At 42.3% G+C, this 13,901-nt stretch overlaps 1 protein-coding gene across 3 annotated transcripts in view; it reads left to right on the plus strand.

The window, feature by feature from the left end:
- The first annotated feature begins 211 nt into the window (after positions 1-211).
- Positions 212-13,901, plus strand: part of LOC119167290 (glucoside xylosyltransferase 1-like) — a 31,299-nt gene continuing 17,609 nt past the window's right edge. The window contains exons 1-3 of one of the 3 annotated variants that reach the window (XM_075866750.1): positions 212-498; positions 8,650-8,858; positions 11,228-11,375. In XM_075866750.1, the coding sequence (XP_075722865.1) occupies positions 496-498; positions 8,650-8,858; positions 11,228-11,375 (360 nt within the window). In that variant the 5' untranslated portion in view covers positions 212-495. Of the gene's footprint in view, positions 499-4,974; positions 5,130-8,177; positions 8,528-8,649; positions 8,859-11,227; positions 11,376-13,901 lie in introns of those variants that run through there. The other 2 variants (XM_075866751.1, XM_075866749.1) reach the window with 2 other exon arrangements.

Genomic DNA, 13,901 nt, shown 5'->3' on the forward strand with positions numbered 1-13,901 from the left:
AAGCTTCGTAGTACAAATTCGCATGACACCCAGCTGGGCTCCGATAAAGTAGTTTATGACCTTTTTCAGCGTTTACGCCGTGCTACTTCAAAAGAAATTGAAAGTGAATAGCTCCGACTAGGCAGGTGTACGCTGAGTCCTTTCCATCCTCTTTCTCTCTGTTTTGCGTCCATAAAAACAGCAACATTCTCGTTTAGTCTTTGTTCTACATAGTGTGCGGGTGAGACAATCTAGGGCTTTAACAAGAGAGTTTATTTTGGGGACTACGTGACACAAGCTACCCCTTAGCGGTCACATCAGAATATTTCCGGATCATTGTTTTTTTTTAGTAGCCTGCGCGCGTCAAAAAAGCAGCACAGTGTATAGTGCAGCCAACAGGTGTACAGTCGATAGTGCCGAGAAGTATACATCGTAGCACATCTAGAAAAGCTGACGCATCACATCTGCAGACCGGGGTCTCGACGACTGACGACCTTAATCTACGTTTTCTTAAACATGGTGAGTGTTTCACCAGTTGAAAGAGCAGCTGGAGTACCTTTTTTTTTGTTTTTAGGAAGACTTAGAAGCATGTAAGCACAGCTTATAGGCTGCCGAGTTTTGTATTATTATCTGAAGTTTCACGGTACGAAAACCACGATATGTCTATGAGAGACGCCACAGTGGAGGGCTCCGGCAATTCTTTAACGTGGACCGACATCACACAGTGTATACAAGCCCCTACCATTTAGCCTCCATCAAAGTGCAGCCGTCGTGGCCGGAACTAAACCCACGACCCTTGGGTGAGCAGTCGAGCCCTTTAACCGCTACACCACCGCAGCTGACGTTCCAGGTGTTCCTATTTCCTGTTTATTCAATGGTTCCACCCATGAATAAATAAGTGTTATTTGGCGCTTTGTCTCATGTCTTTGCTAGCGAACGCGTTTCAATCTCGCGCAACATTTTGATTTCAAGCGTAATAACGAGGTTGCTGCCTTGATTTGTTTTTCTCGCAGAGAAAATGAAAGACACCTGTACAGTTTTTGGGTCTTCCATCTTACTTCCGCCGCTCAATCAGACGGTTAGCTCTCATGGCGCTTCGACTGTTCGACAGTTCGGATGATTAGTTTCTCACGTCTGCCGCTGACCTTGAGCGCTGCCATCGCTGGGACAGATGTGACCTGTTTTGCTGTGCAAGCAATACTAAGCATCCTACACCATCTCGTTCACTCTATAAGAACGCACTTGCGTGTAAAGACACACGCGTTACTGTGCGTGTTTCTTAAGACCGCCTAGTGGGTGCATAGCAAGTTCAAAAACATTTCACGCGCATAATTGGTCACTGCATAAAGCCTGCAACCCATTACAGAAAAGGCAATCTCATGCAAAACCTTCATGGACACAGGTCACATTGAACTTTATGTATTTTAATGTTGCAATTCACCATTTAAACATCCCGAACAACATCGAACAATGAAAAAGTATGCACCAGGCGGTAGAAGTGAGCACTAAAGAAAAGATGTCGCTATCTCATTGAACTCCTAACGACAAAGCTTAAGAGCTCCACAATTTTCGATGAACAATTCAAGCCCTTTCATATCTATCGACTCGACATGTTCCTTAATGTGCGATGTAGTGCGGACGAGTCGTTCTCGTTCACATCTTTACTTGAAGACAGTCTTTCAAACTCTTCACTCTTCCCTCGGCGTCATCTCTTGAGACTTGAAGGACCAGCTCCACTGACTGTATCCACCGACTCCACCAAGGTATCCACCGACTTGCTGAAGCCAGTCGGTGGATACCATGAGGGAATACTTAAATTGCGAATAACGAAAAAAGACATCAAGAAAAGAGATAAGCGATTACATGGTGCTTTATTGCACAAGCGGATGCTGTAGTTTTAACTGCGTATCAGTTCAGGAGGCTGACTGTTCGTCCAGATCACGCTCGAAGAAAGCGCTGAATACCGGCAAAAGCAAGGCTGGTAGCACTCAGACCCGAGCTAAAATGAGAAAACAAAGTATAGAATTATATAATGAAGAAAAATAGCGAAAAATTATGGCATCAATTAACATAACATTGCTAACGAAAGGCTGATTCCAGTCGGGCCGAAGAAAGGGCACCATCGCGTCATTGAGCAAGCATATGTCCTTTTTGTGCCCCCTATACGCCGGCGCTGCGGTACCATATTTACCTGTCTACATCTTACGAAAGGAAAAACCCACAGCGCGTATCTGAACGGCCGTGAGAAGCGGCAAGCCGATTAAGCGCATCGAAAAAGAGTGCTCATTTCGCACAGTGAGCGTGCACATGTCCCTAACCAAATTCTAATCGTGCCGGTGACACGCAACTTTTTTACTTCAAACATTGGCCTCATTGACGTATCGGCAAACGGAGCAGGGCGAATTCCGCCATCAAAGATCACTGGGTGTCCGAGTAACGCATATCCTCGGGCTTCACAGTAATGGAGATTCTATACGTTCTTCTTTTTTTTTATTTTGCTTGACTTTTAAAACAAGACACTGCTTCGCATAGATCGTGTTGAAAAAGGTTGTGAGATCTGAAAAGGAGTTTTTACGATGCTATCTTAGACGTACAAGTTTTGAGATGTCATGTTCGCGACCAAAAAGAAACTGGTCAGTGAGACACTCGACGAACGACTTGCTTTTAGTGAAGCCTAAGACGAAAAGCAACAGATTTTTGGCAAAACGTCGAAAGGAAAAGAGTTGATGACTAAAGGGGGAATAAAAAAGGTCATGAAATACACACTTTGACATCTTCATTTCGAAATGAACAAGATGTTTAGTCGCCCAAAAACATAGATGCCAAGTTTGGCTTTTTCCTGCAATTAAACAAGCCGTGATACTGGAGTAACTAAAATGAATTAAGAACGAATTGCGACACTTTTGGCAAGTTTTGCAGTTCTGACGCTACATCACAGGCCCTCTATGAAGATATCGTAGATTGCGACTGATGGTTTCTCGGCGGTTTGATCTGAAAGTGCTAGAAAATGCGAGGAAGCTTCCAAAATTTATTGCATTGTATGGATATAACAATGTATTCTTCATACTCCGCGTTACCGTTGTGATGATAGTAATTATAACAGTTTTCATCACTGGCTTTGAGAGATCTTTTATCAACGTGATATTCATACTTTTCTACTTTTGGGCCACATTGTTCAAGGACAGACTTCCTGAATTTGGTCTGCTGATGTCGGAAAAAAAGGAGACGGTGAAAACGAACGTTTGGAGTCTCAAAACAGACTAATAAACTATCTGTCATTCATACCGCAGTTATGGCACAAATACTTGCCATCAACGCCTTCTTCCTTCATATCGCTTCTGACACCTGTTCCTCAATACATTCGTAATGTGGTCTCCAGACTTGACGAATGTCTATAAAGTTCACCCATTAACCTGAAATTCAATAAGCAATGTTAAAACCGTGGCCACTGCCGCATTAGCTTTGACGTTGCGCACTGCCAGAGCTAATCGCGGAGCCCGTGCTGTATGTACGGTGATGTTTTGACCCTGAAATAAGTTGCTGCTCGAAACACATGTTGATATTTTCAACTAGTGCGAAAAGTTTTTCTTGTGATTTTGTGGCTCATGTCACTTCATCTAAAATCATGGCTACAAGCTACCGCATTCCTTCAGCAGAAGGCTTTTCTTAACATCTTCGCCATGGCTCCGAAGTGGTTCTATAGTACCAGCTTCACATCTTAGATTGTCCACTCACCATTTCTGGCCAGTTTAAACCTGGCAGGGCAGAACACTTGAGCACAATGTGAACGTTATGTGAGCATTTTGCGTTGGCTTCACCTTTCTGACAAAAGTATAATCATCCTAAGACTTGATACTGGACTAGCCAGTGTGTCGTTCACTTATATAAGAAGACTCCCACCCAATCGCTCCTTCATCTTATACTTATAAGGGTATACATATTTTTAGCGTCACAATACTGGGTATGATTGGCCTAAATTGGCAAATATTAAATCATTCAAAGAGGTAGACGGGCGAGGCCACGAACGTGTTCGTTATAGACTTGTGCGAATTTCCAGTGCCACAATTAAATTTCTAACATTCAAACACATCCACTTACGCTAACTGTGAAGACATGCTCTTTACGGGAGCGTTGACCTCTGTTTATATCAAGCCCTGAGATGGCTCAAATCGTTTTTCGTCTGTTTATTTCAGTATTCCGCCATTTTTTATTATGTTAGCTTCTTCCACCATTCCTTAGACAAAGCCAGAGGTGCCTCTTTTCTACTTCAAAGTGCATCTCTGCTCCCTAAGTGGCACGCAGAATTTCCTTCTGTGCCGGTAGCAGTTCGCTGAAAACTAGCAGTGGAAAGTTCCTTTGTGAACCTCTCATATTGTTCACACAGCAGCTAAGAGGCTTGGGTCTTGTTCTACTTGAGCGAATACCTTGCTGTACATATCGCCTGCTGGCCAAAGTACTGGCAAACACTGATTTGAGTGCCCCAGCCTTAATGCTTCTTATGCGAGAACATTATGCCAGATCTTCTGTTGCAAGGTTGACAACTCGGCCTTTGTTGTGCCACAATGGCTTTATTATTAGTTCTGTTATCGCTTAAACAACCGCAAACCACACGTGCGCAGGAGATACAGCTACTTGTTGTCTGCGCTACATAAGTCATCGTGAAAAGCCAAATGATGTGCATACAAAGTTAAAGTAGCTAAAAATTTTTATTTGTCATGTGGTTTTGTCGACTCGCTTGATACACATCTTTTCAGCTAAAAGCATCTGCCGCGTTTAAATGCACAAACACCAGCTTGCTTATAGGAGTTCCCAATTCTCACAGCGTCGTCAAAAGGCCATCGTCGTTCTCTGAAAATGTCATTTACGACGCTCGCGAACAATTCAATTTAACCTTTTATACTAAACGCGATGCCACATTTCCGCAAAAGCTGAATGTTGAGGCTACGCTGACGTCAGTCACTCTCACCCAGATATTTCAGTGGTTTTGTGTGCGAGATTGTTGCAGGAATAACCGGCTGCGAACACTTTCTCGTTTGTGCTTGTGCGCGTATATATTCATATTCTCAAAACAAAACTGATAATTTGACGCCACTCCAGAATCAGCATCTGGAAAGCCCTCTTTTTCTGCGATCAAGTGAATTTCAAGTAATGTAAGTGTTCATAACTTCGATTTTTGCACACCTAGAGGGTCACTGCCAAGTGTGCACTGCAAAAAATAACTGGCGTAACTAAAGCTTATATAATGACGCATTTCGTCTGTTTATCTTTTTTTATAAATCCCACTCCCAGGCAATACATTTACCAAAATATTGATCGATGAGGTTTCAGGGGTTTTATATAAACAAACATCCGACGCCTGTTCCAGGCCCTGATGAAGTCGATTGAGCAAGGTTGAAAATTTTATTCTGAGAGCCACGGGGGGATCTACTCAATGTAAAAAAATATTTATTAACAGAAGCTTGGATTGCTCCTGAATGAAAAATCACGAAAATCATACCTGTTCTTAAAAAAAAGGCTACGTTTTAGATAATATCAAACCAATTGCATTCACGTCCGATTTGGTCAAGATAAAAAAAAGTATCGCACGTTCACATATTTAAATTTGTCGACGGACAAAACATTCTTCGCCCATGTCAAATTGTGTTCAGGAGGGGATGTCCCATATAATAAGTGAACTGACCTCTAGAGTCGTATAAATCTGGCGCACCGTCAAGGGTAATATGCAGCTCTAGATACTCTCGACACCACAAATGCGTATGATAGTGTCGAACGTAGTGTACTAGCTCGTCGTCCGAGAGAAATAACTTCCCCGCATTATTTACAAGCGAATATTACGGAATTTTTAGGTAATAGGAAATTTTATTGTTCGCAAAGTGGTGTTTTATTAAGTATTTATAAACAGGAAAAATGAGTTCCCCAAGGCGCTGTTCTGTAGCCGGTACTATTCAATATTCTGTTAAGCTCGATAGCATGATGTGAATGTTCCCACGTATGTCTATGCTAATGATATCTCATCCTTTTCGTCAGCTAACTACATTCATGCTTCCTATTAAAACTTGCATATCTAGATATCTGAAATAGAACTCTGGCTGGACGTTATTCATCGTTCTCTAAACCTGAACAAGTGTCCTTCATTAGTCTTTCGTATAAAATACCCTGTACATATATCTCTCATACAAATCTGATATCATTCCACAATTTTCAAGCATCAAATGACTAGGAGTGATACATGACAACTTTTACGGCGAAACCGTATCGAATGTATTGCAGCTAGGGCCGTTCGGGCAATTCACTTATTACGGAGGATAAGCAACGCATCATGAATGCGCCGAGCTACGTTATTTTCAATAGACCGCATGCATGTTTAACTGGTTCTAGAACTTGGATGTGTTTCATCTTCCGGGGTTCTTGCCTATAAGGTGCGCCCTCTTGTTCTTCTGGAGAAGCAGACACTGCGCATGTACTTAGGACTATAGAAATCTGTAGCAAAGAATGCTTTATATATGAGAACTTGAATCCCCTCACTTGTCACCAGGTTTAGAATATTGGCTGTACAAACATATTTAGAGGCAGTTGAATCCCTTTTAAGGCGTAAAAAACAGTTTTTATTGTGCAATCTGACTTATTCTTTATTGTTGATTGATTGATATGTGGGGTTTAACGTCCCAAAACCACTATATGATTATGAGAGACGCCGTAGTGGAGGGCTCCGGAAATTTAGACCACCTGGGGTTCTTTAATGTTCTTTAACGTGCACCCAAATCTGAGCACATGGGCCTACAACATTTCCGCCTCCATCGGAAATGCAGCCGCCGCAGCCGGGATTCGAACCCGCGCCCTGCGGGTCAGCAGCCGAGTACCTTAGCCACTAGACCACCGCGGCGGGGCTATTCTTTATTGTCACTGGCATAGATTTCACACACCTAAAGTAAAGTTTGTATCGACTGTCCGGGAATGTTAGGGAGGTTATTCCAATTTCCAACTCAACAAATTATCTTCAAATATACTTTTTATGACATCTTGTCTAACAGTGCTAACAAATTATCTTCAAATATACTTTTATGACATCTTGTCTGATAGTGCTAACAAATTATCTTCAAATATACATTTATGACATCTTGTCTAACAGTGCTGAACACCTACCGAACTATATGTTAAGAGCTACTTTACGGGACTACCTGATGAGAATACAAGCAAATGTCATCATTCCAACAGACGCTTCACAGAGAGATGAAAAGAGTGGTATCGGTTTATTCTGCCCTGTTCTCGGCTGGTCCTTGTGCCTCCGAATTCCAGATTTTACACCAATATTTATTGCAGAAGGTTTAGGTGTAGTATTAGCCCTTTGAAAACTGACATCAATAAATTAAGCCGTAATAATAACGGACAATTTATTAATCTGCAGTGCGCTCAGAGAATGCGGTGATTTGAAAGCAATAAACGAATTCAATTTTGTAGTACCTAACCACTTAAAGAAGGTAGGTTTAATATGGGTGCCTGGACATAGAGGCATAAATGAAACAGCTGATGCACTAGCGAAAGTAGTGTTGGCTAGACTGCAGCTAGCAATATAACCTCTACAACATCTTTTATAGTAGGGGCTAGATTTCGGAGGCAAATGATGATTCTAGAATCTTCGATGTATAATCACGCATAATCTAACAAAAAGCCCTGTTTTAGGCACACCAGTGTGTGTCGTCTCAAGAATAAACATATTTGCACTACGCAAGACTAGGAGTAGTTACGACGTAACTACAGAACAAGAGACAAGGACAGAAAGAACGCTGACTTCAACTGAAATTTTATTAGCGAAAACGCTGGACATATATACTCGTGACAGAACACCACCGCGCAATCGCACAGCCTATTGCATCACAGGAAGACAATCATCATCCTGTTATATGGTTACAACGCCACAGCTCAGCACAAATTCACGATCTGTTCTGGCAAAGCCATAAACACGATTTCTTTTTTAGTCAGAGCAAGTGAAAGCATGCTGATACATCGATCACCCAGCATTTGCATTTCATTGGCCTCCATATTCTCTCGTGTTAGCTGCTGACGGTGTTTGGCTACGACAGTGCACTTTTCGAATTCCGGTGTACAATGGATGCCTAAATGACCTTGCACAGCTGAGTATACATTGTAATGATGCTCCTTTAAACGCTCATTCAGGCACCGGCCCGTTCGCCCAACATACATCTTGCCGCGTGACAACGGGAGCAAATAATCTATAGCTATCACACATGCTACGAGTAGCCTTCTATGTGTGATTGTGCATCAGCTCCTTCGTGCGGACTGCGCATTCACCCGTTTGCAGAGCGCTGAAAGCTTTTCTGGGGCAGAGAAAACCACCTTCACGTCTACTTTATCACCTATTTTTTTTCAAATTGTGAGAAATGCTAAGTAGATAGGGAATCACAGCCACGTGCTGTAGGCTACTAGCCACGTAGTTCACTGGTGCTTCTCGTCCCTGTTTAATTGTCCTAAGCAACTTTTCCTCCACCGAAACCAGCTAATGATCGGGGAAACCAGCGCTGATCAGACGGTAAGCCCAATCATGTGCTGGTGCCTTGTTTTTTGTGTTTATGTGCAATGTTTATTGTTGTGGCCACATTATATTTGTCATGACTAATGAAAAGCGCTGGCTATATGTCTTTTTTTTTGCAGCGCGGACCAAGGAATACTATGGCCGATGTCCGGCTTTCGCAGCTACTAGTCACATTGTGCGTTCTAGGAGTGTTAAGCTGCCTTTTTGTAACCCGCCTGGGGTACGTCCACGTGAAAGTCAACTGGCCTGAGTTCCGTGACGCGGCAGAAAAAAAAGTTCAGGAATCTGCTGCCTTCAGTAATGTGGCGCTGGTAAGGCCTCCACCCAGGTGAGTACTGGTAATCGCTGCTGAAACAGTGGCAATCTGAGTTATAATTTAGTGACGAGTTGTCTTCCTTCGCATACGTTTAAAGAACCTCAGCAGATACCATACAGATTTTGCTTAATTCAACTGCTTCAGAACACTTGTATTGAAATCTACAGACGCATAGACGAATAGTCGCGAAAAAAATTTGAACGCAAAATTACAATGGACCACACTTGTCCTGACAGAGACAAGCCATTTTCAGAAAACACAAACTCACAAATACACTTCGTTCCGGGTCTTATATCACTGTCTTGCATCAGTCCAAGATTTTATTATCGTCGATGTTCCAGATCGCGCAGTTGTTATTTCCCTCCTTCTCTTATTTCGGACGCAAGTGTGGTAGAAAAGATTTATTGTGCGGTTTAGCTGGTCTATTGGCCATTCCTATCTGCAAAAAAATGCTACCTGAAACCTGAAATGAGGCGTTCTGAACTCGTGAGACAGTTGCAAATAAGGGCAGCAGCTGACGCCCACGTCATTCAACCGAAAAATGTACCATAAAGTTCATGCCATCTGCTTCCTCCACCTAACATTGATATTAAGGGGTCCATGGGCCAGACAAACATGGTTCCTCGTAACTTTGAAGGGTAACGGCCTGGGCTAGTTGCTATGTCGAATGAAGTAATGTGAACTGAAGATGAAGGCAGTACACAGTGTCACTATTACCCGGCACGAGGCAGGGATTACTCTGAGTAATTCTACACGCAAGATAGACGCAAAGGCGCTAGCTACTAATCAGTGGTAGGGAAACCAACGTTTTCTCCACAAATAAGATTACTAAGCAAGGAAAGTCATGAAGAAACCGTGAAATCAAAACATCTTCGTTCTAATTCGTTTCGAGGAGACTGCCAAAGTACGACATGACGGTAACAACGGGTGTGTTAGGCTAGGCTTTAGAACTTTGTGGAACTTCGAGTTCGTAAAACGTGATATCTGGTAGTCCTTGACGCCGATAACTTATCAAAAGACAATCCTCTGCCAAGAGCTTGATTATATGCTAAATGTTTTCGTCACAAAATAGTTGCGTCAATGACAATGCGGAACACAAAATTCTGCAAGCTAGCAGACCTGTGGGGATGTGCACCTACGAAAGAGATCTTTTTGTTTCGATTCGGCCCCGTGTGTTAGTTGGTGACACAAAGACGGGGAAGTCCTCTATAACGAGAAAGGGGTAAATAACGGTGGTATTCGTTTCAGCTGGTCTCATAGTAAAGTTTAGCAAAGAGAAGTCATCAAGAACTATTGAAAATGGCATCTGTGTTACGTGTGCAGTCGTTTCAGGAGACTTGAGGTGGCCATGCTTAAGGTGGCGAAAAGCATTGGTAGAACATGACAGTGGTGACATGACTACATTATGGCAACTGTGTTAAAGCTGACTCGTACCAAGCGTGCTATATAAATAGGCGCAAGCAGACAGCAGAATGTCCTAGTAAGCCTGTTAGACATTAATGGCATGGCCTATAGCTACAAACAAAACAATGAAGTCCTCGGGAATGGTACTTGTGGGCAAGACATGTAATCCCATAAAGTTCTGTTTTAAATACCTGCTACACTTGGCCTCTAAGGATACCAAATATAGTAAACATTCTTTCGTCGGCCACGCAGAAGTTTCCTCACAATGGAGCTATGCCAATTTTATCTCAGTATATTGTGAACTGTCACGTGGTGTCGTCTGATTTTCCCACCCTCTTGTTTGTCCATGAATGTTTGCTCAAATAGCCTTCACGAAATTTGACACTGTCTGCGAATAGGGCACTCAGGGGAAGCTGCAGCCAGTTTCAGAGGCAAAAAAAGGTGACGTCACTCAACATGCCTTTTTAGTTAGCCCAAATAACGGACAGAGCATTCATCTGATTTGCCATATTTTGCTGAAATAATTGTCGCCCACTTTGCCTCGTGTATTTTGGGTGTTCAATTCTCATATTTTATAGCAAGACTTTGCAATGGACATCTTTAAGCGACACGTGCATTGTCCTAAGGAGGTACCGCTGCAGCGTCTATCGACTTCACGACGACTGGTAATAGGTAGACCAGGGAAATCCCATGCGCAGTATCCTAAATATGACGTGCCGTGTCGTTAACAATCACGTTGGACTATGCTACATTACGGGTTACATGAGACACAAACAAGTATGAAGCGATCCCTTCTTTCTCTGTTGTCTCGTATCTCGTCCTCTCACTCGGTATCATTATGTATGACTACCCCCAACCTTGTCGCGCTGCATTGCGAGACTTGTTAGGTTATGTAAATGTACGCATCGCTTTCACATACCTTACCCATTTCATTTAGACGATAATCTTACGTTTCTCCAACTCTACTTCCTTCACAGTGAGAAAATGACGCTGGTGTACGTTATATGCGAGAATCATTTTGATCTTGGCCTCGTGGCTATCAAGTCAGCCGTAGCCTACTCCACGACCAGACTGCACCTTATCGTCATAGCAGATGATTATAACAAGGACAAGATGCGAAACGAGGTAAGCCTGTGCAGATGTCCGACCAATTCTTCTACACACGTGAGCTTGCTTTTACCGGGAGTTTTCTGTATAATGTTTACCGAACGATGTCTAGGAATTTAACGGTAGCTTTTTCAGTAAATCAGCGATTGTAAGGCGTTGTTTGCGCTCATTTGTGCCGTTCTGTTTCCTCGCCCAGCTTCATCGATTCACGACGGCTAACTGTTGTACTCCTGACAAGGCCTCAGTTAGCCTTAGGCTTCCCTGTAATACAAGAGCATAAACATGTCAGGCATGCGAAACATATTCAGGAAGCAGAACACTGGCACACAATACAATCATTTTCTTCAACTATAATGGCTTATCGAAGATCAGATTCGCTCCATACCAAAGGAGCTGAGTCGAATGACAAAAAAACATTCTAATGATCAGCGAACTTCCTTTGTTAAGTTACGCAACACAAACTATTTAAGGTAAAATGAAGTGGTATACCAATTTCCCGTTGCAGCCTTTCTGTCAGTATTTTTTCTCAGTAGGATGCTTGGGTACACAAATTATGAAATACCATTTAGACCCAAGACCAAGTTGTCTTACGTCTAAATGGGTACTTCATAATTTCAGTTCTGGAATTTAAGGCAGAAGTTTTTGAGCACTTTATTTCGCCGTAACCATGAACTGAGAAAGAATTTAACAAAAATAGATGCTTATGTTAGAGATGTTCTTTGAAAAGTTCACAACCGCTCTGGAATAGCAAGCGCCCGCACCTATACCCTACATGCAACATGACTGAGGATGGCTAGTGACTTCAGTCTTACGTATAATGAATAAAGCGCAAAGTAGGCTTTAGTAATGCGCCAAGAAACGAATGAGAAAGAAATTAGTGAAGAAGCTGTGTCACGTCTACACGACGTGCTGCCTCTGCTCCCGCACTTGATAGTAGGCTAGCGAGCGTACGAGCGATAGGGGGAGCTTGTGGATTCTAGCCTAAGACGCGCAACAAACTTTCCCCTGGCAGTGAAGCTCACCTCGCGAACAATGTAATGACTGCATTACAAATGAACTTCTCCCGACATTACCACACTTACTGAGTACGAAACATATCGAAAATTCAGTGTGCAGCAAACGGCAACAAACACCTTCAGTTTGTTACAAGAGGTTTGCAATGAAAAGAGGTCAGTACCTGTTCAAAATTTCCAACTGGATACTCCTAACATCAAGATAGATCGAGAGAAGGCTGAATGCTTCTGTGAGTTAATGTTTATGTCATCCGTACCGGCAACGTTGCAATAAACCATGGGCACAAATTGTGGAACCTTGGAGTTACAGATGTTTCTTTCTAACGTTGAAGGCGTTGTCCACTATATACCTTCTATACCGCTTCGAAGGTTATCTTTAGCTGCGTGGGGCAGTATATATCACGTGTCGTCTGGCGAAAAGGAAAAAAAAATGTCGCTTAGTCTATTGCGCACTGTTTAATCTAGTTATTGTATACAAAATAGTTAGCCCCTAGCCTCATTTTGTATTTCCTTTCTTTTTTTTCTTAGTGCATTCATTGCCTCGCACATGACATTTTTTATTGAAAGAAGCAAGGCGTGCACAAAGAAAAATTGTACCGTCAGAGATGGATAGAAGATGAAGAAAGCTGATAATGATACAAGTATTATGTGTGGTTTTACTTACCAAAATTATATATGATTATAAGATACGTTGTAGTGGAAAGCTACGGAAACTTCGACCACTTCACCTTTCATTATTGTGCGCTTAAGGGGCCTCTGAGAGCGCTGGAAATGATTGTATGGATGTGTCTGCGAGGCTTGCGTAGCCTGGTGTTGAGCGAGGCTTCGGCTTAAAAGCGGATACGACTGCGCTAATAAATCTTCTCTAAAACAAAACTTTCACTAGCGGATAATAGTAATATATTCTAAAATTAAGGTCCACTCACTTTGACGGCATAACCAAACAGAGCAAGAAAACAGACGACATAAAATGGTGGAAGGAACACTGCCTTTGTCGTCTGCCTGCCACATTTAGCGGCCGTTGGTTACTTTTTACGCTTTGTAGAATTGTAAATCGACGCAGAAGTTTTGAGCGTTAATTAGAACACGCTTCTCTGCACTGAAAAAACATAAATAGCTTATTACATGCATTTTTAGTAAGAAACCAACCATTTTAACGCAAAGCCAGACGCGTTTTTGAGGTGCACAAATCCGAGTCAAGCTCGAAGCTCACATATCCCGGCATTACCTTGCACCCAGCAGCTCACTAGCGCCATATTTACATCCAGAATGTTTTGTGAGAAGCTCTATGAAAAAAGGAGCACACAAGATTTTGAGAGATAGTGTGAGAAATATAGGAATCAGAGAGAGCTTGAGAAAAAGAAACAGAGCTAAGAATATACAAAAGAATTGGCTGCGAAACAAAGCAAAAAATGACAAACATAGGAATGAAAGAGAGCTATGTGAAAGAAACAGAGCTAAGAAAGGACAAAAGAAACGGCAGCGAAACAGTGCAAAAAATAGTTCCACAAAAACAAAGCTAAACAGAATC

The sequence above is a fragment of the Rhipicephalus microplus genome, chromosome 6 (assembly GCF_043290135.1).
Source record: "Rhipicephalus microplus isolate Deutch F79 chromosome 6, USDA_Rmic, whole genome shotgun sequence".
Taxonomy (NCBI): domain Eukaryota; kingdom Metazoa; phylum Arthropoda; class Arachnida; order Ixodida; family Ixodidae; genus Rhipicephalus; species Rhipicephalus microplus.